This window comes from Barbus barbus (genome assembly GCF_936440315.1).
Source record: "Barbus barbus genome assembly, chromosome: 28".
Taxonomy (NCBI): domain Eukaryota; kingdom Metazoa; phylum Chordata; class Actinopteri; order Cypriniformes; family Cyprinidae; genus Barbus; species Barbus barbus.
The window spans coordinates 8,310,977-8,331,431 of NC_136756.1; the positions used below are offsets into that span (position 1 = coordinate 8,310,977).

Here is a 20,455-nt window from a genome sequence, read left to right on the forward strand (position 1 = left end):
ATTTTAGCTCTCAGTCAAAAAGATTTAGAAAATTCACATTTTGTTAAATTTCCAAGATATAAGAGGCTGTTTGAATAAGAATCTCAATATTTGTGAATTTTACACTGTTCCTTTGTTATTTTTCTTCTTTTCATCCCCCTCTTTCTTTATTACAGTATACTGATGTTTACAGCCTGATATTTTCACATTCTGCACCAGTTATTGATATTAAACTGTCTTGCATCAGTCTCATTCTGTAAATATGGACACTGTGCATTGTGTATAATTAGTATATTATGTGTAAATGAGTACTACCACTTAGTGTGAACTAATTGTGTACATTTTATACATTGTTTTAGACCGTCTCCACATGACTGTAACCAAAGAGATTTAATGTTTTTTATTGCTTATGTTGTTTTCTAAAAAATAATAAAATGCTTTAATTATAAAATAAAATAATTGAATAATAAAATATTTTTATATTATTAATAAAATATAAATTCTGACAAAATAAAAGTTTCCCCTTTTTCCGCTAGATGTCGGCATGGCGCTTCTCCCGCGGCGCTGTGGCGCATGCGCAGTTGATCAGGAAGGAATGGCGGCCAGGCTTCTCTTGAGACCAGCGACCCGTGCTGCTGCTGCTGTTTACTGCCGTCAGCTTCTGCCAGCTCAAGCACTACTAAGGGGACTGGCGTCTGGAGGTACTGGTCGATCATTGGCTTTATTTTGAGTGCGTGTTTGGACGGTTTGCGATGAAAAAACAGCTAATATCGCCTGTTTGAGGTGCAACAGCACCTCTCGCCCACCGACTCAAATATACAGTCAACTAACGTTAAATATATAAACACACACGAGCTTGAATGCAACTATTGCATCGGTTTTTGTCGCAATGCTTCATCGTTATTTCATCCTTGAAGAGTCCTTGAAGTCTAATCCTCTTACTCGCTCTCATCCTATTTAACACAGTTACACTTGCAGGAAATAGAAATTGTTTGTTGCATACTAACAATAATTGCAGAATAGATCATGCAAAATAAATGCAAATAAGCCAAAAATGATTTGGTAAATCATAATTGTAAGATTAAGTTGAAATGCGATCAAAGAAAAATAGAAATCATGAGATAAAAGTTCGAAATTATGAAATTAGCTCTTAATTTTGAGTCATAATTATTACAAAAGGCATGATTATGAAATACAAATGTATAATTGACCAAAAAGCAGATCATTTGTATTATATTTTTGATGTTTTGTCATAACTATACAATATAGACCAATATAATCCGTTTGTCATTGAAATAAAGTCATAAGTATATGAAAATTTACTTATTATATTTATGTTTTGTCTCATAACCAGTGTTGGGTAAAGTTACTTTTAAAAGTAATGTATTACAATATTGCGTTACTCCCTAAAAAAGTAACTAATTATGTTACTTTTTATGGAAAGTAATGTTACGTTACTTTTGTGTTACTTTTTAAATATGAGCAGGGCTTGCTTGTTTGTTTTTAATATAAAAAAAGTTATATTTTCTAGCAAACGTAAAAGCCCTTTCACACCAAAAGTGACATGAATAGGCCTCAGGCTGAAGGGAAAGTGAATTCACGTCTGTACAATTGAATGTAGAAGTTCAACACACTTCAGCAATAAAAAAAAAAGCAAATTTTTGTCTAGAGTAATTTTTGCTTGTTGGTATGGTTGAATTGGATCACTGAAGGTCAGCAGCAAAGACATTGGTTAATAAAATGGGATTAAATACATAAAGGATATTTGTGTTATTTAACATTTAATTATTGCAGGCTTGCGTCATATTCTAAGTTGTATTTCACCATTTTCGTTAATTTTAAGTAGGTCAAGTCAAATGATTTGCTAAAAATTGTGCAAAACAACAAAAATAAAATGCTTGTGGAACATCAATACACCTTGCAGTCATGGTCTGTAATATTATTCATTTGTGGACTTGTGTTCAGGCATTCCCACAGATGATGAGCAGGCCACCGGTCTGGAGAAGATTGTGTTGGAGGCATCCAAGAAAGGAACTGTGAGTGTCTTGTAATGTGTTTTATTGTTCTGTTGTGGCTTCTTGCGAAATAAAGAGTGCTGTGTGAGTTCAGAACAATCAATGTTGTCTTCTCAACTAGGATCCGTATAACATCTTGAAACCGAAGGAGTATGCAGGCTCCAAACAAGACCCTCATATCGTCCCCTCCATAACCAACAAGAGGATTGTTGGCTGTGTTTGTAAGTGATCGTACTATCATTTTGATTTTAGTAAAACACTGTGTTCATCCGTGTCTCTCATTAATAAATAGACGCATTAGGATGTTTAATTACTTTACTTAACAATGGCAGTGCTGACTCAAAGGCTGCTGCAAATAAAGACCAAACTAACTAGTCTACTACTCCTCCTTTAGTTTAATATGTTTATTATCAGTATGAGCCATCATAACTTAATGATATTTGGTCAAAGCTGTTAACCTATGTGTGTTTGTTTTTTGAAGGTGAAGAGGACAACACTGCAGTGGTTTGGTTTTGGTTGCATCAGGGTGAGGCCCAGCGCTGCCCGTCCTGTGGTGCTCACTACAAACTTGTTCCACATGAGTTACCCCACTGAAAATATACACTACACCGCACAGGCGGCTTAAACACTCTCATACCAACTCAATCACCATAGATAGTCAGACTTATGAACAATCTCCTTTGCTAATCTCTGTTTTGCAGAATAGAATTGCACTTTATAGGGGCCTAGTTAGTTCTTTCTCATTGGTTGCTTCACATGAGCAGATCTGCAAGTCTGAAATGCAAGATTTGGCAGTGCTTTCCTAATTTTTTTTTGAGGAATAGTTTACATGCCCTGTTTTTTGCTGTGCAATATCAGCTGCTTACACATTCCAAACTTTCCTTAGAAATGCAATGCATTCCTTGCCCTGTTACATAAATGAGCTGTTACTTAAAATGTACAAGCATTACAGATGTTTGCACATTCTTGCAAAAGGGATGTCTACAGACTTTGTCTTTGATTTTTCAGTTTTTAGACAAAGATGGTACATTCCCAGTTCTGTGGGACTCGAAATATGCTCTATTTACTTTGAAAATGTTGAGATTGAATGCACTCCTTGTTGAACGATCCTTTGAAATAAATGTGCTGTGTCATCTCATTGCTAGAATCTTTGCAATTGATTTACAGGAAGTGTCTTGAAGACCTGAAATTCTTGACAAATTTATTTTATACAAAAATATTTTTACATTCAGTCAGTATGCAATGTACATTATATTGTACATACATTACAGACATTTTTCACATTATTGGTGTGCTGTCAAACGCATTGATCTTGTCAAGTGCCTTGAGACTGTAAAATAAATGTTAAAAAAAGTTTAAAAACAATTTCTAAGATGTACCCTTATGTGAACATTCCTTTCTGAGCCACTCTAGCCCTTTATCAAGATATGCAAGGAACTTGATGATTATTTATGCTGGACCCTAAATTGTACCACAAAATAATTTGTGTTCATTAGAAGAATGGCATTAAAAAGATTGTGTATGCTTATTTCACATGAACTAGGAGGCTATTCTCTTTTGCAGATATAGGTACACTGATGAACATATCAACATGTATCATTTACATTTTAACGGCATTTGGCAGACAATTTTCTCCAAAGTGATTTACAACAGTGCATTCACTGCTACATTTTATCAGTATTGTGTATACACTGGAAATTGATTCCAAAACCTTGCCGTTGCAAGTGCCATGCTCTACCAGCTGAGCTACAGGACTTTGTATGTAACAGTCTTTAGCATTAGTTTTTAAAATCAACATTAAACACTTTGTAACCCATTTTTTCTTCATTTAAAATGATCCTGAAACTGACTTGATCCTTCAGTATCAGAGTTTGTAGTAACTTGTGAAGGAACCGCATACATTTTGGTTTCACGTTGGCCTATACAGCTGAAGAGTTACAGACATCTAGACCATAAGGACCAGTCATTTCAGAATAGTTCAGTATGGCTGCAGGCCTGCCATGTTGTACCCAGTGGGTGGATGCCAGATGGGTAACGGGTAATGGTAGGAGGGCAAAGCAGCCTCATAAGACCCAGGAAAGGGGTTACCCACTGGCGGGCAATGCATAGAGTGGGTCTGAGCAGGAGGTATTGTTAGATGGTTTGGAAGAAGGACCGGTTGAAAAGGTAGAGCCTTCAACTGTTCGGTTAAGTCTGCCCGAGCTCTCTCTATGGTTGGCGAGTAGAGCATTGGTAGACCGCCATGAGGGTGGTAGAGGAACTGCTGGGTAGGCAGAGGCAACGCTGTCTTTGCTTTCTCTTTCCTGTCCATAATGCGATGTGGAGAACCTACTGGTATCTTCTTCAAGTAGGATTCCTCAGTGGTGGGCCTCTTTAGGAGGTGCTGGGGGTAGGATATGTGCGGTTTAAAAGTGGGCTGTAGTGACACAGGCCTGCAAGTATCTCGTGGTGAGACCTTGTAGAAGCTGGAGGCATGTGGGACCCAGCAGGGTTTGGTGTATGCAGGTGAAGGCAGCCTGTAGGATGCAAGTCTGGTGGGGGATTTATTATCCAAGGTCCATTGCGAAAGACTCCTCTGGGTCTTTTCGGAATGGGGTGGGCCACCTTGCATGATATCCCTGTAATGGTAACGGTGATAGTTGGCAAGTTCTTTGCTGCTGGGGTAACATCCAAGAGGCTTGCAAACTCCGGTGCTAGCAGCCTTGGACATGGGCAGAGTGGACAAACGAGAAGGCGTCTTTCTTTCGGGTACTTTGGTAGGAGACTGGGTCGTCACGGCTATACAGTCCTCAGAGGAGACAGAGCAAGGAGAGGGGCTACGGGACAAGGAGCCAGACGAAGAGGAGACGGGAAGGGGCGAGCCATCGGAAGAGTGGCGAGTGCGAGTAGAAGAAGGACACACAGGAGACTGGGAAGAGTGGGATAGCTGAATAACAGAGGGTCTCTCCAGTTCTGCACCATCCTCCAAGGCACCAGAGGTGGGAATGGTCAGGCTAGCCTGGGCCAGACGCTTCTTCTTCTCCAAGGGAGAGATCACCTCAGTCGGGGTGGGAGTATGAAGGAGAGAGATCTCTCTAGAGCAGGTGCCAGGGTGGGGACCGTGGACAGAAACTGCGGATGACTGATCAGAGTCTAGGCGATCGGAGGATGCCAACCAGGGACTTTGATGGGAGCATATGCCTCTCTCACAGTGATGATCGGATCCCATTTTCTCCTGTGAACAAAAGGGATATGCTTCAGGACCAGGAGCAGACAGATACATTTCCACACATAGGACATTTAGAGATATACACTCAGCATCAAATTGTTGTGTTGCTGGCAATATAAAAGCAACATTGCGAATATCATGAAAGTTCTAATGTGCCTTTTATTTGGCCATTACATTTCCTAAAGAATGTCATTAGACTAGCTGATTGACTGTGACCCGTCCTTCTCCCAAGACTTGAATATGGGAGCATTTAGACCAGGGGTGTCAAATCATCTCCTGGAGGGCCACAGTCCTGCAGAGTTTAACACCAACCTGCTCCAGCACAACTACCTTAAGTTTTCAAGTAATCCTGAATACCTTGATTGGCTCCTTGTTAAAAACAAGATATGCTGGTTAGGTATGTTTTGAAGCATGGCAACTGGTTTAAACTGGTCCTTAGTTGGTCATGGGCTGGTTTAAGTTGGTCCTGAGCTGGTCCTGAGCAGGAGCTAGTTGCTTAGGACTTGCACATGACCAGCTCATGACCAACTAAAGACCAGCTCAAACCAGCTGCAATGCTTCAATACATACCTAACCAGCATGTGCTGTTTTTTTCAACAGGGCTGGTTTAGATGTATTTAAATAAATCTGAAGCTAAACTCTGCTGTAGCCCTCCAAGAACTGTTTGACATCCCTGATTTAGATAGTAGCATAAACGCACTAAATTATTTTCTATCAATGGGTTAGGTATTCAACCCTGCAGAGTTCAGCTCCAACCCTAATCAAACACACCTGATCCAGCTAATCAAGGTGTTCAGGATCACTTGAAAAGTCACAGGCCAGGTGTGCGGAAGAAAGTTGGAAATAAACTTTGCAGGACAGTGAGTCCCCAGGAGCAGGGTTGAAGACCTATGGTCCAGGGTGTTTCCCTGTCTATGGCCTGAGACACTGGGATTGGCTCCAGCATGCCCCTGACCCTACATAGGACAATTGGTTTGAAGAATGGATGGATGGTTCAAATGGTTAATTTCAATGAATTCAACAATCTGTTTGAGTCATTACTTAAAAATGTGTCGTCACAAAGCTGAAGTTCTCATAGCATAGTCCCAACCCTAATTGTACATTTGACAAAGAGTTTCTTTGATCCAAGTGCATTTTCTTCCTGCTCACCTCGCACTCTTCTCTCTCCATCTTCCTCTTCTTCTTGCTCTCTGGCTTACTTCCCCTGTTCTCAGGGCTCCTCTTGTACTGCTTTCGAGGTTTGGAGGGTGGTAGCGGTTTGTCCTCCTCCCCTTTCAGCTGCCGCTCAAAGGGCAACACCAACCTGCACAAAGAAAGAGTTTTACTGTTGGGGCCATGGGTTAACGGTCAATGCACATTTCTTCAACTGAGCAGTTGTGCTTATGTGGGCAATGTGAGTTTGAGTGATCTGACTTAGATTTTCGACTTGTGAATAAAAAAACAATTGTCTGGTTTGTTACAGTTAACAAGGGAGTTTACCTTTCGTAGTGTCTGCGTGTGCAGGTGGCTGCACTGGTACTGCCTGGACTACCACCCAGCTCATCATACACATTTTTCCATAACCTCCGCGCTGTTACCTGTGAGCAAATACAACGTTATTACACACCCTTAGAGTACCTACTGTACTGTAGCGACTTCTCTAACAATGATTCAATTACAAACCTAGATGATAATGACTAATTCACGAGTTTGCACTTATAGATTGAGCAAATAGTATGCATATTTGGTGTGCTGTCTGAGGAGAGGGCTCCGAGCTCGGCATTTAGCCAGAACCCAGAGAAGTCCTCCATATCCCAAGCTGGGATAGGAATAGTTAGGATTTGGGGGTGGAGGAGGGATGCCAGAAAACTGTTGTGAGACAGAGGCAAGTTGGTCAGAGTACTGTGCTAATTATCATGCTCCATCTGTGCTAAATTGGTTGATTATCTGAACGTGCTCCTCCCAAACTTTAACAAAACATCGTTAAAATGGTTTGGTGTTCTGTCAGTGCCAATAGCCTCATGGGCAGCGCACCGGCATACAGCTTTCCTGAATTCGTATCCCTGCTCAAGGACCTTTACTGATCCTACCCCCTCTCTCTCTCCCACTTCGGTTCCTGTTAGATCTAAACGGTCCTATCATAAAGGCAAAAATGAATAAAAATGTACCTTTATACACAAAATTTTGCAGGCAAAATCCAGTCTTCTCAATGGGAAGTTCACACAAGGGATGTGTTCCCCATATGGATTTTGTATCGAATTCAAGCTCGTTTAACTCTGAACATGTCAATTTGCCATGTTGACCAACACAACACTGTTTAATTGGGAAGTGACCTCTGACTAAACGGTGCTTCATGCATCACTACTGACAATGGACCTTCTTTGCCCAGAAAGTTTCGCTAATGTGAAAGCGCCTTATGGATAAATGTGTTTCATGTGCAATTCTAAATTAGCATCTGTGCTTGCATTTTGTTTTCTTGGACGGTGTGTGTATTGCATGCACTGCGGTATCAGTCTGATCAGCCCTTGTCATAGTGGAACTTCACGATTAGTCACTGGTTAGTTTCAGGGGTTGCCTCATATGTGTATAAGTACATACCACAAATTAATTTTCACAGGCTTACAAAAGTTTCAGCTTTACAAAGCTTTACAAGTTTCTGCTAATACCACCCTTACTGCCTGACACATTGCTAAATCAATTAATGACCAAGGTACTTTTTATTTACAGGTATCAGTCCTCTGAAGTTTCTTTGGTGACAGCAAACACGTTTAGTTGTGTTACTGGAAAAAAGTTTGACTGATGCAATAATGGCATTTTTCATCATCAGAAAATCATTTCACGACTCTTTTTAGAGTACAAGGCCAGACTTTCCACTTTCCACTCCTAATTCACACACATACACACAGACCCTCTTTGACCAAGACTAAAATTATATGCAGACAGAGTTTTGTCAAACATCGGTTTTACTGACCACACGCACACTCATTAAAATACAAACACTTTAGCATCTTAGAGTGAATGGAAACTTAAGTGTGACAGAACAAAGCTTTGAAGCAGAGGGTTTGGGCAGGTGGTAGATGGACCCCCGTTCTCATTGTGGTCATAACGGTCACTGTTGTATGTATGGTGTGGCCTAAAGCCATCATAGTTTCCACTGTGCAAGAGCAAGTGACAAATGCATGACCTGCTTCTCAACTTCCTCATTAGGTGCAGAAGCCTCGGGCAGTTGGCATACTTGCACAATATATCGACAAGATATCAGGGGTGTGAATGAGAGATGGGGGAGATAGACCAGCACCAGGTTGTGAAAGGTCTGTCTGGAGGTTTGTTTGCGTGAGGATACTTACTGCATCATATCCTCCATGTGTCTCCACAGCTTTGTAGATTTTCCACAGGTTGACTGGAAAAAAGACAGAGACATGATTGAGTCAATACACAATCGTAAAAATCAAGTTATGAAATGTAGATGGCATTTCTCACCAAAACTGACAGTGAAATGAGGTGCTCTTCATCTCAAGGAAGACAGATGAAATGTTATACGAGCTTTTAATTTTCTGTTCATTTTATATGAGGTATGCAACCTCGTTACCACATTTTGGGACATTCTAAAATACATTTAAAAACTTTTTTAAAAAAGAAAAAAAAACAAACAACAACATTGCCAGAAGGGGTAACAGGGTTGCAAATTTAGCACAAATGTAGCCTCACTCAGTAGTGGTACCACATGTTGGTTTGTAGTTATTAATAAACATTTTCTATTAATTAAAGAAAATATTCTGGTTAACAGACTTGCATGATTGAGCTCAACACAACAAAATGTTTACAACTGACAAAATGTCTTTCTGTCCCATTATAAAAAGTCCAAATTAAGTCAGTTTTGAGAGAGTAATGATCTGTAATGAGGAAAAATCATATTGTAACATAGCTATGCAAAATGGAGAACTAAATATAATTTTTTACATAATTTATTTTTTAATACAGTGAATTAAATAGACTGTCAAAATTATATATATATATATATATATATATATTAGTGGTTTTAATGAGTGCATTGCAACCCAAAAAATGTTTGCAGTTGTGTTCTGAAATGTCATGCTAAATGTAAATAATAAAATGCAATTCACTAAATAGTTGCAATAGTGATAATAAATAGGCTGTTCAACTTTTAAAAGGAAGGAGAAAACCTTTAACTTTGTTACAGATTTCAAAGTCTGTGTATCTGATCTTTTGCTTGTAAAAGCTAGTCAAATCAGACAGATTCCATATACGTTGTGTAACATGCTCTCATGCTCAGAAACCATGAACAAAACTATCGAATGTAAAACAAAAGATGAGCCCGAGGTGTATTATGGCTGCTGAGTGCTTCAAACTAAAACTTTGTATATTGTAGGGCCTACACAACAATTTGCATTATTTATTGAAGTACAGTACATTTGCACGATTTTGAGGTTTTTGTGTTGGGTTGCCTCATGATGTTCAATGTAAAATCTACATCTTGAAGCAAAACCAGCTGAAAACCACTTATTTAAATGCTGTAATATTACATGCAACAGTATTCAGACTCACTCTGTTTAAAGCCAAGATGGGGAATTCTCTCTATAGGCGTGCCTCTTTCCTTCATGAAACGGTGCAGATTGCTCACAAAGGTCCTCTCTTCACTTTCAGATTGGTCCGTTCTGGAACCTTCCTCACTGCTATTGGTGGAAACCATGCTCTCTATCTCCCTGCTGGTCTAGTGGAAAAATGGTGTATGGTTAAAAGTCACAAAATCACAAAAGTTGTCCAAAAAAAGTGCTTTTACTTGAAAAAATTATATTTGAGAAATATTATGCATATTGTTTGAGTAGTAGAATGTGACATTGTTTTCATATACCTCACTATTATACTGTTTAAAAATATTTTAAATATTTCATTTATGATTAACATTTAAATAGTAATTAATTTAGATTATGGTAGTATTTCTTGTACAATTTAAATTGAAAAAAATTACAAAAATAAAATTATATAATATTTACACATTTTAATATAATAATTGTTTTTCTTCAAATAAGAATAATTTATTAAGTCACAACACAACAGGTAAAAAAAAAATTAGGGGAAATGAAACGGTCACAATAAATAAAATAAAGGGTCTCAAAAAAAGGTGTAACTGATTTTATGCAAAACATATTTTTTATAAACTTTCTTTTTTCTCATTTTTATTTTGAGGTGAATTGACCTGGACATGTTTTTGTGAGAATCACCCTTGTTGAAAAATGTTCTATTTCATATAATTGTCAGTTTCTGCCCAATTCAGGAGTTCGATAACCAATAAATCTACAGTATGCGTGTGCACTGTACACGATATAGGCAATATATGAATATATGTGGGTGAGTTTGTGTCATTTACAGGAAGCAGCGTAACTGTGCTTCGAACAACCTTCAAATTTCACTTTCACACAAACAGCCTGATAAATCTTCTCACTGATTCATTTTCTCAAAGCCTCATGCAAAATTGCAGGTGATATAGGTGCTCATGCAACTCCGTTCCGAGACCAGTCATATTCAGAGTGTGAGACTGAAAACACAACAGCTTTGGCTTTCACCACCACTTTCAATAAGTAACCAGACATCCTGTTTGAAGGGAAACCGAACCACTGGTGGGGTTTTCACAAAAGAAAGCTGCACTAGTGCTATACTGCATGCTGTGATAAAGACACAAGTGGTGCAAACATGAGAAACTTTGCAGTTACTGCAAGAGGGCGGTTTGGTGTTTGCAAATCTTGTGATTTTCAGCTGAAACACAAGAGTATGATTGTAGCCTTCCTTATCTATATGCCACTAAAAAAACTGAAGTGAGATTATGAGATATGTTCCTCAGATCACACAATTTCGCACAATTTGATCAAAAGGCCTTGTGGAAGAAGCTAAACTCCAGAATAAAGGGCTGTTCATGATAACTACAATTATAACTTTTTAACAGTTCACACCACAACTAACAATAACAACAACACAGAGGAACAATAATGTTTAAATCACTTTCAGAATTACTTATTTCCAGCTGATGCACAATAAAAACATTGAAAGCCCATCAAAATCCACCTGACTTTAAAGCAGCAGACGACATAACTGCAGCACGTTACAATAAACACTATATAATATTATAGTCCATTATTGTGGACACGAATATAGTTATCTTTATATTTATCATTCTTGGTGTGAACAGGCCACGCTATGGACCACAGAAATCTCACTATCAGCCACTGTGAAAAATAAGTGTGCTTAACTGTATCGCATGTGCACTTGTACTTTGAATCTTAAATATACATTTAAAAAAACTGTACTTGCAGATATTGCAATATTAATGATAAAAGGCCACTTAAGTATACTCAAATACAGTTCACTTTAATGACTGTTTCTTAACACGCTTAAGTACACTTTTAAAAGTGCACTTGTAAATGAAAAGTTTTACTTTAATATACATTTGAAATAGTTGTTTTAATATTTTGTCATGCTGTATAGAAGTATGATTTAGTGAATAACATATAAAAGCAGATGTAAAGTACTTGATTATTCAATATTACTTCATATTGCAACTTCATCATTACAAATGTTTAGTTACAAATATATTTAAATATATGACACACGCTTATTTAAGTATATTTTAGTTTAGCATAAATGCATGTCAGTATTGTAAATATGCAATTATCCCCTGGTTTCACAGACAAGGCTTAAGCCTAGTCCTAGACTAAAATCTAAGTCTGAGCTGTTTCAATTGAAAGAAACTTGCTCTGACTGATCTTAATATATATAACTAAAATATAAAAAAATGACTTAAATGTCCTAATAGAACTATGGCCTAATCCTGGCTTAGTTTAAGCCCTGTCTGTGAAACCGGGCCTAAGTATCTGAAAACATTATATTTAGTTTGCACTTAGGTAGGCCTACATCCTATGTATATTATTTCTATAAGAAGTAGTATACAGTCTAAATAAAGGCTAATACAGACAAAAACACAAGTTGCCAGGAAACGTTAGTGGTTCTTGCACTTGCAAAACTCACTGCTAGGTATGTTAGAATTGCTATACAAATGCTACGGTGTTCTGAGTGTTTTTAGCCCAATGCTGAATAGTTTCTATTATGTTATAGGTGAATATGTAGTTGTAAGATTAGCCTACTGCCATGCTGGGTAGATTACTTACAAATTGTAGTCCATTACTGATTACAGATTCAAATTACGGAAATTGTAGTTAGTAATGTAATCTGTTGGATTACACATATTAGGTAATGTTTTCTGACAATTTTATATTACTTGTACGTTCCTTTTTAACCTTACTCATAAGAAAATGTTTTCCATTCTTTGTTATTACTGTCATAAAGTGCATTAAACATAACATTACACCAGGGTTTCCCAAACTGGGGTTCCTTGAAGAACTAATTGTGTTACCTTTTCACTTTTTCTGTGTAACTGAAAGACTTTCTGAATATATACAAGCAGTTTAGAAAGGAAAGAAATATATGCTGTTGTGTAACTAATGTAATCATGTAATCTATAAAAAAGTAACTGATTACAATAACTGATACAGTAACTGTAATCAGATTACGAGTACTTTAAAATGTAATATAATCCAATTGCAAGCCCTTAATTTTTGGAATCTGATTACGTAATCCAGATTACATGTAATCAGTTACTACCCAGTACTGCCTACCACCTATCTAAGTCTCTATATATGGCTTGGATCCCTCCTTCAGTGTACATTTATTGAACTTTTTAATCGTCCGCCATGTGAAATGCGTAAATCTGATCATTTAGAAGCACCTCTTTTCATGATTTGGGGTATGATCCATATCTTCAGCACAAACTGTTCAGGATAAGTTACGCACTGATGCGCTCACTTTAGCAAACACCGCTAAAGCAATGATCAGCACTTTATAAACCTTCTAGATGTTCTTGCATAGCAAGGAAGGAACAAGCCCTGTTAAAAAAGGGAAGTAAGTGAATGTTATCTACAGAAAAACAGCACATTCACCCTGTGTGGCAAAGTGCTATAAGATGATCAGGCCAAAGTGGAACTGCTAGCTACTAGCGCTCAAGCACGCAGGACAATGACCCACAGTGCAGGCAGGCCGCAAGTGAGAAATGAAAGAGTGAAGGCATGCAGAAATGAATGCCAGCCGTTACAAGTTCGCCCACTCAGTAACAATACACATGATTTATAAGCGGGGGGCAGAAAAATTGGTAAAGCTTAGAAAATAAGTTAACGTAAGCAAATTATGACAAAAGCTGCTTATGTACAGCTGGAATCCATTGTGGCTTTGATGCATGTCAGACCAACTGGTGTTTTACGGGTCCATTATGAAAAACATGATTTTATAAAAATGTATTTTTCAGCCAATCATAAATGAGTTCATTTACATAAAGAATTGATTCTGTTAGTTTATCTCTGTGAAGCTGCTTAGAAACAATCTATATTGTATAAAGCGCTGTAGAAATAAAGCTAACTTGACTTGACTAACAATAAATCGACATAGAAAAACCTCATTTTGTGTAAAAGCGTGTGATCTTTTTGAAACCAGCCTAAGCTGGTTTGCTGGTTTTAGGTTTTGGCCACTTCTCAGCTAAGCTTAGACTGGTTTCAGCAGGTTTTTTTTAGCAGGCTTTATTGTTTGTGGAAACTATTTTTTGGAAACAGCATTTGGTTAAATCACATTCGCCCGCCAAAAGGGCAAAAAGACAAAAACAATTTGTTACAGCTTGCAAAGAGAAATTCCCCAGTGACTATATACACTACGCACAGAAAGCTTTGGATTTCCATTTAATGACTCTGGTGGTTGATCTCTGCCGTTTGCTGCCAAAGCAATGTTCAGTCAGTAAGTTTCACACTGAATAGAGTTCCTCAGAGAGTGTAACTTCTTCCCAGAATAAGGCCTCTACAATGACTAATATTGTGCATATAAGCCTTTATTCTAGCCTCTGAGTAATATAGAAGATAAGAAGGCCCCTTTTCAGTGTACTGAAATGAGTAAACATTGAGGCCTAAGTTTAAATCTCTCTCCTGTGAAGGGATTAATATCATACATGTAGGCCCAAAAGCTGGGGCAATCTAGAAGTGTCTGATTCATTCTTTCCCTCGCTTCAGTGGTAAATACAACAGAGAAAAATTGACACGTCTTTTGCTATGTGTGATGCTGAGCTCCAGTCAGTCCTGAATTGAGTCATCTTCACTGAAATTTCATACACGGCTTTATCTGATTACCATCTAACCCAAACATTTCCTGTTATATTGACAACAAAGATAACCCGCTTTGAGGAATAGTGTGTTAGCACTAGTTCTTGGAATAAATATTTGAATATCTTGTAATCAAGGGAAATGCATTTTTGAGAAAAACGCAGATGGTACTTTTTTCTGATTTATAATGGTCTGTTTATATTTTGTATGCATTTTGTGTCTTTTATCGAATGAAATTGTTACGAAATCATCTTCAACCACAAATATAATCAAAGAAGAGCTGTAACTGGTGGAATGCACATTAAAATACATAAAACGTGCTCTCATGAAACAATTTATGCCACTTGATATGCAACAAAAACATAAGATCACTCGTTCAATTTAATACAGTCATATCAAGACCACAATAGGGAAGAGCTTAGCTCTTAAATGCTACCTTCGAGTTTCAAACAGGAAGGGTTTTTTGTGTTGAGAACTGTGCCCCCGTCCCTCTCGAACTGTGGCTAAAAGTAGCACAGACCCCAGTGTGAGAGATTTCTGCGAGCTGCAGCTCTTAAATTTCCACCTCATTCAAATTTCGGAAAAGTGCGTGGGTTAGTCTGCAGCGGAGCTGTCAATAACACTCAAAATGAGAGTTTATACACGCTGATGAAGACGCAGTGGCACGGCCAGAGCTCGCCACCAAAACCACATGGCTTTCAACTTCTGACGCCACCCTGGAAATATGATGCATCTTTGCACTAGCATACAAACACTGTTTTCAATTACCAGAAGTCTGAGAGAGAAAAAAACACTGTGATTGTTTATATGCGTATCCTTGAGTGTAGCATAAAAGAAATGATTATATGTGCCACATTTCACCAATCCCCTGCGATGTAACACTCAAAACTCGCTCATTCACTTGTTATTCTGACGTACTGCAGAAATGAAGAACTGAAAACTGTAACCGAAATAAATGAGACCAGAGGCTGTTGAGTCAATGTATGTAAATATACTGGAATACAGATTTTTTCTTGCTCACATCAGAGAAATTTTTTTTTTTTGCAAAATGAAAGTCAAATCGACAATCTAACCACAAGGAAACACTGGCATATCTCATGTGTGCCTACTGTTACTGACATCAGCATTCTCCGTAACCGAAATATTGCAATAATACCAGAAATCAATTTGGCAACAGTCATTAGATCGAAAGGGGAAGTGAGATGTTATTTTTACGAGCAAAATTTGCACTTCAGCCAGATCAGGAGAATCAGTTATGTGAAATTTACATAAACTGCATAGTGCATACAAATTCACATTTACAGTTAGGTTTTGGGAAACGATACATAATCATGCCTTAAAGGGACAGTTCTCCCAAATTAATAGGAATTCTGTTATCATTCACTCGCCCTTGTCACGCTCCAAACCCTTTTAGATTTTCAGTGGAACACAAAAGCAGAAATTTTGAGAACTGTTGCGTAGCTTTTGCCACAGACCGACCATCATAAAAATAGTCTGTGACTGAAGTCATATGATAGCTTCTGGTAAACTATGATCAAGAAATGTTCTCACAAATGTGCACTTCCACTAGAAATAACACCATACTGGCTTGAAATGACGAGAGGAGGAGTGAATCACGAGCCACGTGTGCTGCCTTACCTGGTTTGGTGAATTCATCTCCTGCTTTTTCTTTTCACAGTCTTCTAGTTCTCCTTCACCAACATCGACCTCTCCTCGAGGGTCCAACACTAAAACAAAGCACAGCATACTAGTTACACACAACTGAAGGTGTAAACACGTGATACATCAAAAGAGCGTACACACTGATTGAAACTATCCGTTAGTGGTTTTTCAATTTCCAGTGTTGATGCAGTTGAACCAGTTGATGAATACTGATTTTGTTAACAGAGAGACATAGGTCTTTTCCAGAGACACCACAGAAAAGCAGTGGTGAATACTTTGGAAAGCAATTGGTAAACTAGAATTGGTTTACCCAGAGATTGATATGCAAATTCTGTCAAAGTTGATTTACTCTCATGTCATTCCAAACCTGTATGACTTTCTTCTGCAGAACATAAAAGAAAAAAAAATGTTTCTTTGTCCACACATTTTTTTCCTTCCTCTTATTCAAAAATTCAACAGTTCTAGTTTTCAAGTTTTTTATCTAATATTTTTATTTTTATTTTATTTCAGCTTTATATCAATTACAGAAAATCTGTAAATGTTTTAATTTTGCTTAACAATAACACCACAGTATTCAAAACGTCTACTCGACAGAGAGAAAGTCAAAAAGGTTTGGAACAACATAAAGGTCTATAAATGATGACTGAATTTTCATTTTTGGTTAAACTGTCTCTTTACCAACAGCATTTACACTGATTAGATCTACATAAACATCACTCACCTCTACTCTCTTAGAAAAAAAGTCAATGGAGTATACCTACAATACCTACAAAAGCTAAAAGGTACATCTTTGCACCTTATTTACACTAGATGGTACATATTAGTGATTTAAAAGTACATAAAGTTATCATATTAGTACCTTTTGAAAGGGTATCGGCCCAGAGAGAGTTTGGTGTCTTTGAGTATATCCTGTGTATCCCAATGATATTAAATATCAAAATCAGCTGCTAATTTAGCATGAGCAGAGCAACGCTCTGTTTACCCAGCATCTGCTTTATAAAATGCAGTTTTGAATCTGAAGTGTTGAGTTAAATGGGCGTGTAAGACAGAAAGAAAGAAAGAAAGAGAACATTCTAATATGAAACCACATGATTACAACACTACTTCCTGTCTGTATGCATAAACCACAGCTATGTGATACTCAGCTCAAATATAAAAATAAACATTTGTGAGCTGTCTAACAAAATTAACACACCAATGCATCCATAAAATCTACATCTTGCATAAATGTACCAGTCGTGGATTTATTACACAACAGTTTATCCTTCAGACATGGGTCCAGCCAATTCAACGCCTCTGTTTGTTTTTAAATAACTGGATTGTGGAGGCGAATGTGCAGTGATTCCATTTTTATAAGCTTTGTATTTCTGTAGTAGGTGCAGGGGAGGACACTATCATCACACTGAACTTTCAGCGGCCAAATTTCAGGTCAAAAATGGCACACAGACGAGCATATCAAGCCATCTACCGTTCAGGTATCTGGTGTGAGTAGAACCAGCACAATGTAACCATTAGGCACCTGACAGCATCTTATTTACAAACCACACAAGCACTGAATTATAGGTTCGCTCTGGGTTGCCTCTACCTCAAAGTCTCCACTTCCCTTTCTCATAGCCTTCTCACCACCCTTTACACTCATATCTCTGTCTGTAACATCCAGCAACGCTTCGCTTTCGAGATCAGACGTTTCCTGTGCCAGGGCACTCAACAGGCTTCTGTTATTTTACTTCCCCTTCAGAGCCACAGTGCAGAAAGATTGTGACAAGTTCGACTGATATTATCACTGGTTCGATAGCAACTTCTGCATTGTTTCTGGCAGCCTGCTATTGTTCAGAAAAGGCAAAAGCCTAAATAAACTCTTTAACTGAGCATCACTACAAACACCAGAAGGCTTCAAACAGTGGCTTTTCTTCTGATGTACCAACCATGAATTTGTCATATCCTCATGGTTTGTCTCAAAAATAAAACCATAACGTGCGATAACATCACAATGTGATAGCGTCACAATGTCACAAACAAACTGGTATTCACATTATGACAACATCAAAGCACGATAACACGTTAAGAGCGTAGAAATACATATCTGTGATAAGACTTCCTGAACAGAAATGACCTGTGAGCTTATCTGGCCTAGTCTCATCAGTTTGCTGAGGGGTTTTACGCTTCAACAGCAAAGTGATGCTATTTCTCTAAACCACTTCCTCAAAGAGCAAAACCTGTTATGGTTACTCATATCTAGTCCTATTACAGTCACTCAAATTACTAAAAATGACAGTAATAGCCATTATGGTAATCCACTTAACATTAAATCCTTCCAAAAAGCTAATTTTTACTTATTGCTTAAACTACTAGGTCTACTAAATAATGAAATAGTGACTAGTATAGTTTCACCAGCCTATATTATTTATCAGACTCACCAGCATATATATTCATTAGGCTACTATACTTACTATTTCAGTTTATCTCCTAAGATTTCCTAGTAAGATTTTGAATTTAACAGGCAATATAGTAGCTATTCTGACTAGTCATTTTATATAGGCTACAAGTAAAATTAAATTATAACTAGTGAGATAAGAAATAGGCTACTAACGTTAGTGTCTCTTTTGAATATATATCTTAAATCTATCTATTAGGCATTGAATTTAAAACCTGCAGACTCTTTACATTTGTTTAAAAATTACTGTGAATGCCAAGAAAGTCAGTTTACAGAGACTCGTTTTGTGTAAAAACTAAGCAATATAAAGTAGCCTATTATGTGACAGCGAAGCCATGTTAATTTTACACATTAGAAAGTTATCGCATCATGGTAATATAATCGCTTACCCATTTTATAAAAGCGCGTCGTCCTCGGACTGTAATATCAGGAGCTTGTGTTGATGTCTGTCTGCTCGTCTCGTGTCTCAGTAATTGACAGCTCGCTCTCCAGCACGCGCTCTCTCTACAGCACTTCCTCACTCGAGTCAATCAGGAGGAACCCTGGGACTCTGAGTCCTGAGTACGTTTTCGTTTTTAAAAAAGTTGGTTGGTGCATGCTTCTGTTACTAGGTTTTCAGTATGTCTAACTGCAGTTTTCTACAGAATCTTCTCTCAGAGTTTCAATTTTGAAATCTGAAAATAGGCTAAATAAATGTGACCCTGGAGCACAAAACCAGTCATAAGGGTCATTTTTTTATTTTGAAATTGCTTTCCATTGATGTATGGTTTGTTAGAATAGGATAATATTTGGCCGAGATACAACTAGGGTGCAGCAGAAGTCAGCAAAAGTGGGAAAATAAGCTTTTGGTGTTGTGCTCCTTTAAAAAAAAAAAAAAAAAAAAAATATTGCAAAGAATGGGTGGTCTTGAAATATTGTAATAACATTTGAATATCAACCTTTGATTAGTCAAATGTAAATCATATCGGCATGGTTGGAAGGTCTGGGAAAGTACATGTTAAGTGCCCATACATAGTGCAAGTCTATTGAAATTGTTAAGGTTTAAATTATAATATAAACAGTAGCCTATTTCAACAGCCAGTATAAATTTGTAGCCTATTACTGTTACAGAGGAGGCTCCCGTACTGCCTCCTCCGCTCCACCAGAGGGAACCGTCACCCGAATATTAGTCAGTTGCCATTCGGACCCCATTTCCCATCATCCCTCATACCTGGGACTGATCATGACACACACCTGCACCTCATTTACACACACACATATAAGCCACACACTCACTCAGACTCTTTGCAAAGTCTTGATTCGCCCTGGCCATCATTTCTGAGCGGTCTACCCGTGTTTGTTTCTTGGTTTGGTCTTGGACTGTTCTCTCCTTGCTCTGATTGTTTTGCTGCCTACTGGACTGTGTTTGTTTGCCACCTGCCCTGACTCTGTCTCTGTTTTGCCTCTGCTGTTCTGCCTGCTGGTGTTTGACCCTGTACTGCCTGACTATTCTTAATAAATCTGCAAATGGATCGAAACCTCTCTGACGTGTCGCAACAATTACATGTGATCATTCAGTTGCATGCAAAGTTGTGCAAGTTTCTATGTAATATATTTTTTTTAAATCAAGTTTTGTTACTGTCCAAAATTTACCGGAACATCTTAGCTAAATTGGGACAGTATCATTCAGCTAAAGTGGGACATCCTATAAATTAAAAGATAATACATTGCTTAATGTGACAAATTGTTTTATTTGACAAAAAATGTCACAAACTGTAGGTAGAAGACAGGTAAAGACAAAAATAAGAATAGAAATTTGTGAATATTAAGTTTTTGTTTGTAAAAAGTACCTGTAAAGAAACAAATGCCTACTCTCACCCATACGTACACACATACTTCATAAACACAGATATGAAAGCATGTGTTACACACACACACACACACACAGGAGCAGGCACATCATTGCATTGTTATCATTGGCATTTTTACA

General features: G+C 37.8%; 2 protein-coding genes across 3 annotated transcripts; one reads left to right on the top strand and one right to left on the bottom strand.

Moving 5' to 3' along the window:
* The first annotated feature begins 519 nt into the window (after positions 1 to 519).
* LOC306848369 (cytochrome c oxidase subunit 5B, mitochondrial-like) lies at positions 520 to 3,809 on the top strand. The gene is made up of 4 exons (XM_079382877.1): positions 520 to 680; positions 1,945 to 2,015; positions 2,116 to 2,215; positions 2,476 to 3,809. Exons 1-4 carry the CDS (start codon positions 524 to 526, stop codon positions 2,586 to 2,588), a joined length of 441 nt encoding a protein of 146 aa, XP_079239003.1. The 5' UTR covers positions 520 to 523; the 3' UTR covers positions 2,589 to 3,809.
* LOC306848368 (uncharacterized protein) lies at positions 3,175 to 18,974 on the bottom strand. 2 transcript variants are annotated; one of them, XM_079382875.1, is made up of 7 exons: positions 18,876 to 18,974; positions 16,029 to 16,117; positions 9,748 to 9,913; positions 8,529 to 8,581; positions 6,682 to 6,779; positions 6,352 to 6,505; positions 3,175 to 5,208 (listed from the first exon to the last, which is right to left on the bottom strand). In XM_079382875.1, exons 1-7 carry the CDS (start codon positions 18,877 to 18,879, stop codon positions 3,973 to 3,975), a joined length of 1,800 nt encoding a protein of 599 aa, XP_079239001.1. In that variant the 5' UTR covers positions 18,880 to 18,974; the 3' UTR covers positions 3,175 to 3,972. The 2 variants fall into 2 exon arrangements, with proteins under 2 accessions (XP_079239001.1, XP_079239002.1); XM_079382876.1 differs by lacking the exon at positions 18,876 to 18,974 and adding an exon at positions 16,912 to 17,069.
* Positions 18,975 to 20,455: the final 1,481 nt, after the last annotated feature.

Coding starts and splice junctions, on each gene's coding strand:
- LOC306848369 (XM_079382877.1), top strand. CDS start 524: ATGGCGCTTCTCCCGCGGCGCTGTGGCGCATGCGCAGTTGATCAGGAA. Junction 681..1,944: donor AAGGGGACTGGCGTCTGGAG/GTACTGGTCGAT, acceptor ACTTGTGTTCAG/GCATTCCCACAGATGATGAG. Junction 2,016..2,115: donor AGGCATCCAAGAAAGGAACT/GTGAGTGTCTTG, acceptor CTTCTCAACTAG/GATCCGTATAACATCTTGAA.
- LOC306848368 (XM_079382875.1), bottom strand. Junction 6,780..8,528: donor CACATGGAGGATATGATGCA/GTAAGTATCCTC, acceptor ATTTGCTCACAG/GTAACAGCGCGGAGGTTATG. Junction 6,506..6,681: donor ACACGCAGACACTACGAAAG/GTAAACTCCCTT, acceptor TTCTTTGTGCAG/GTTGGTGTTGCCCTTTGAGC.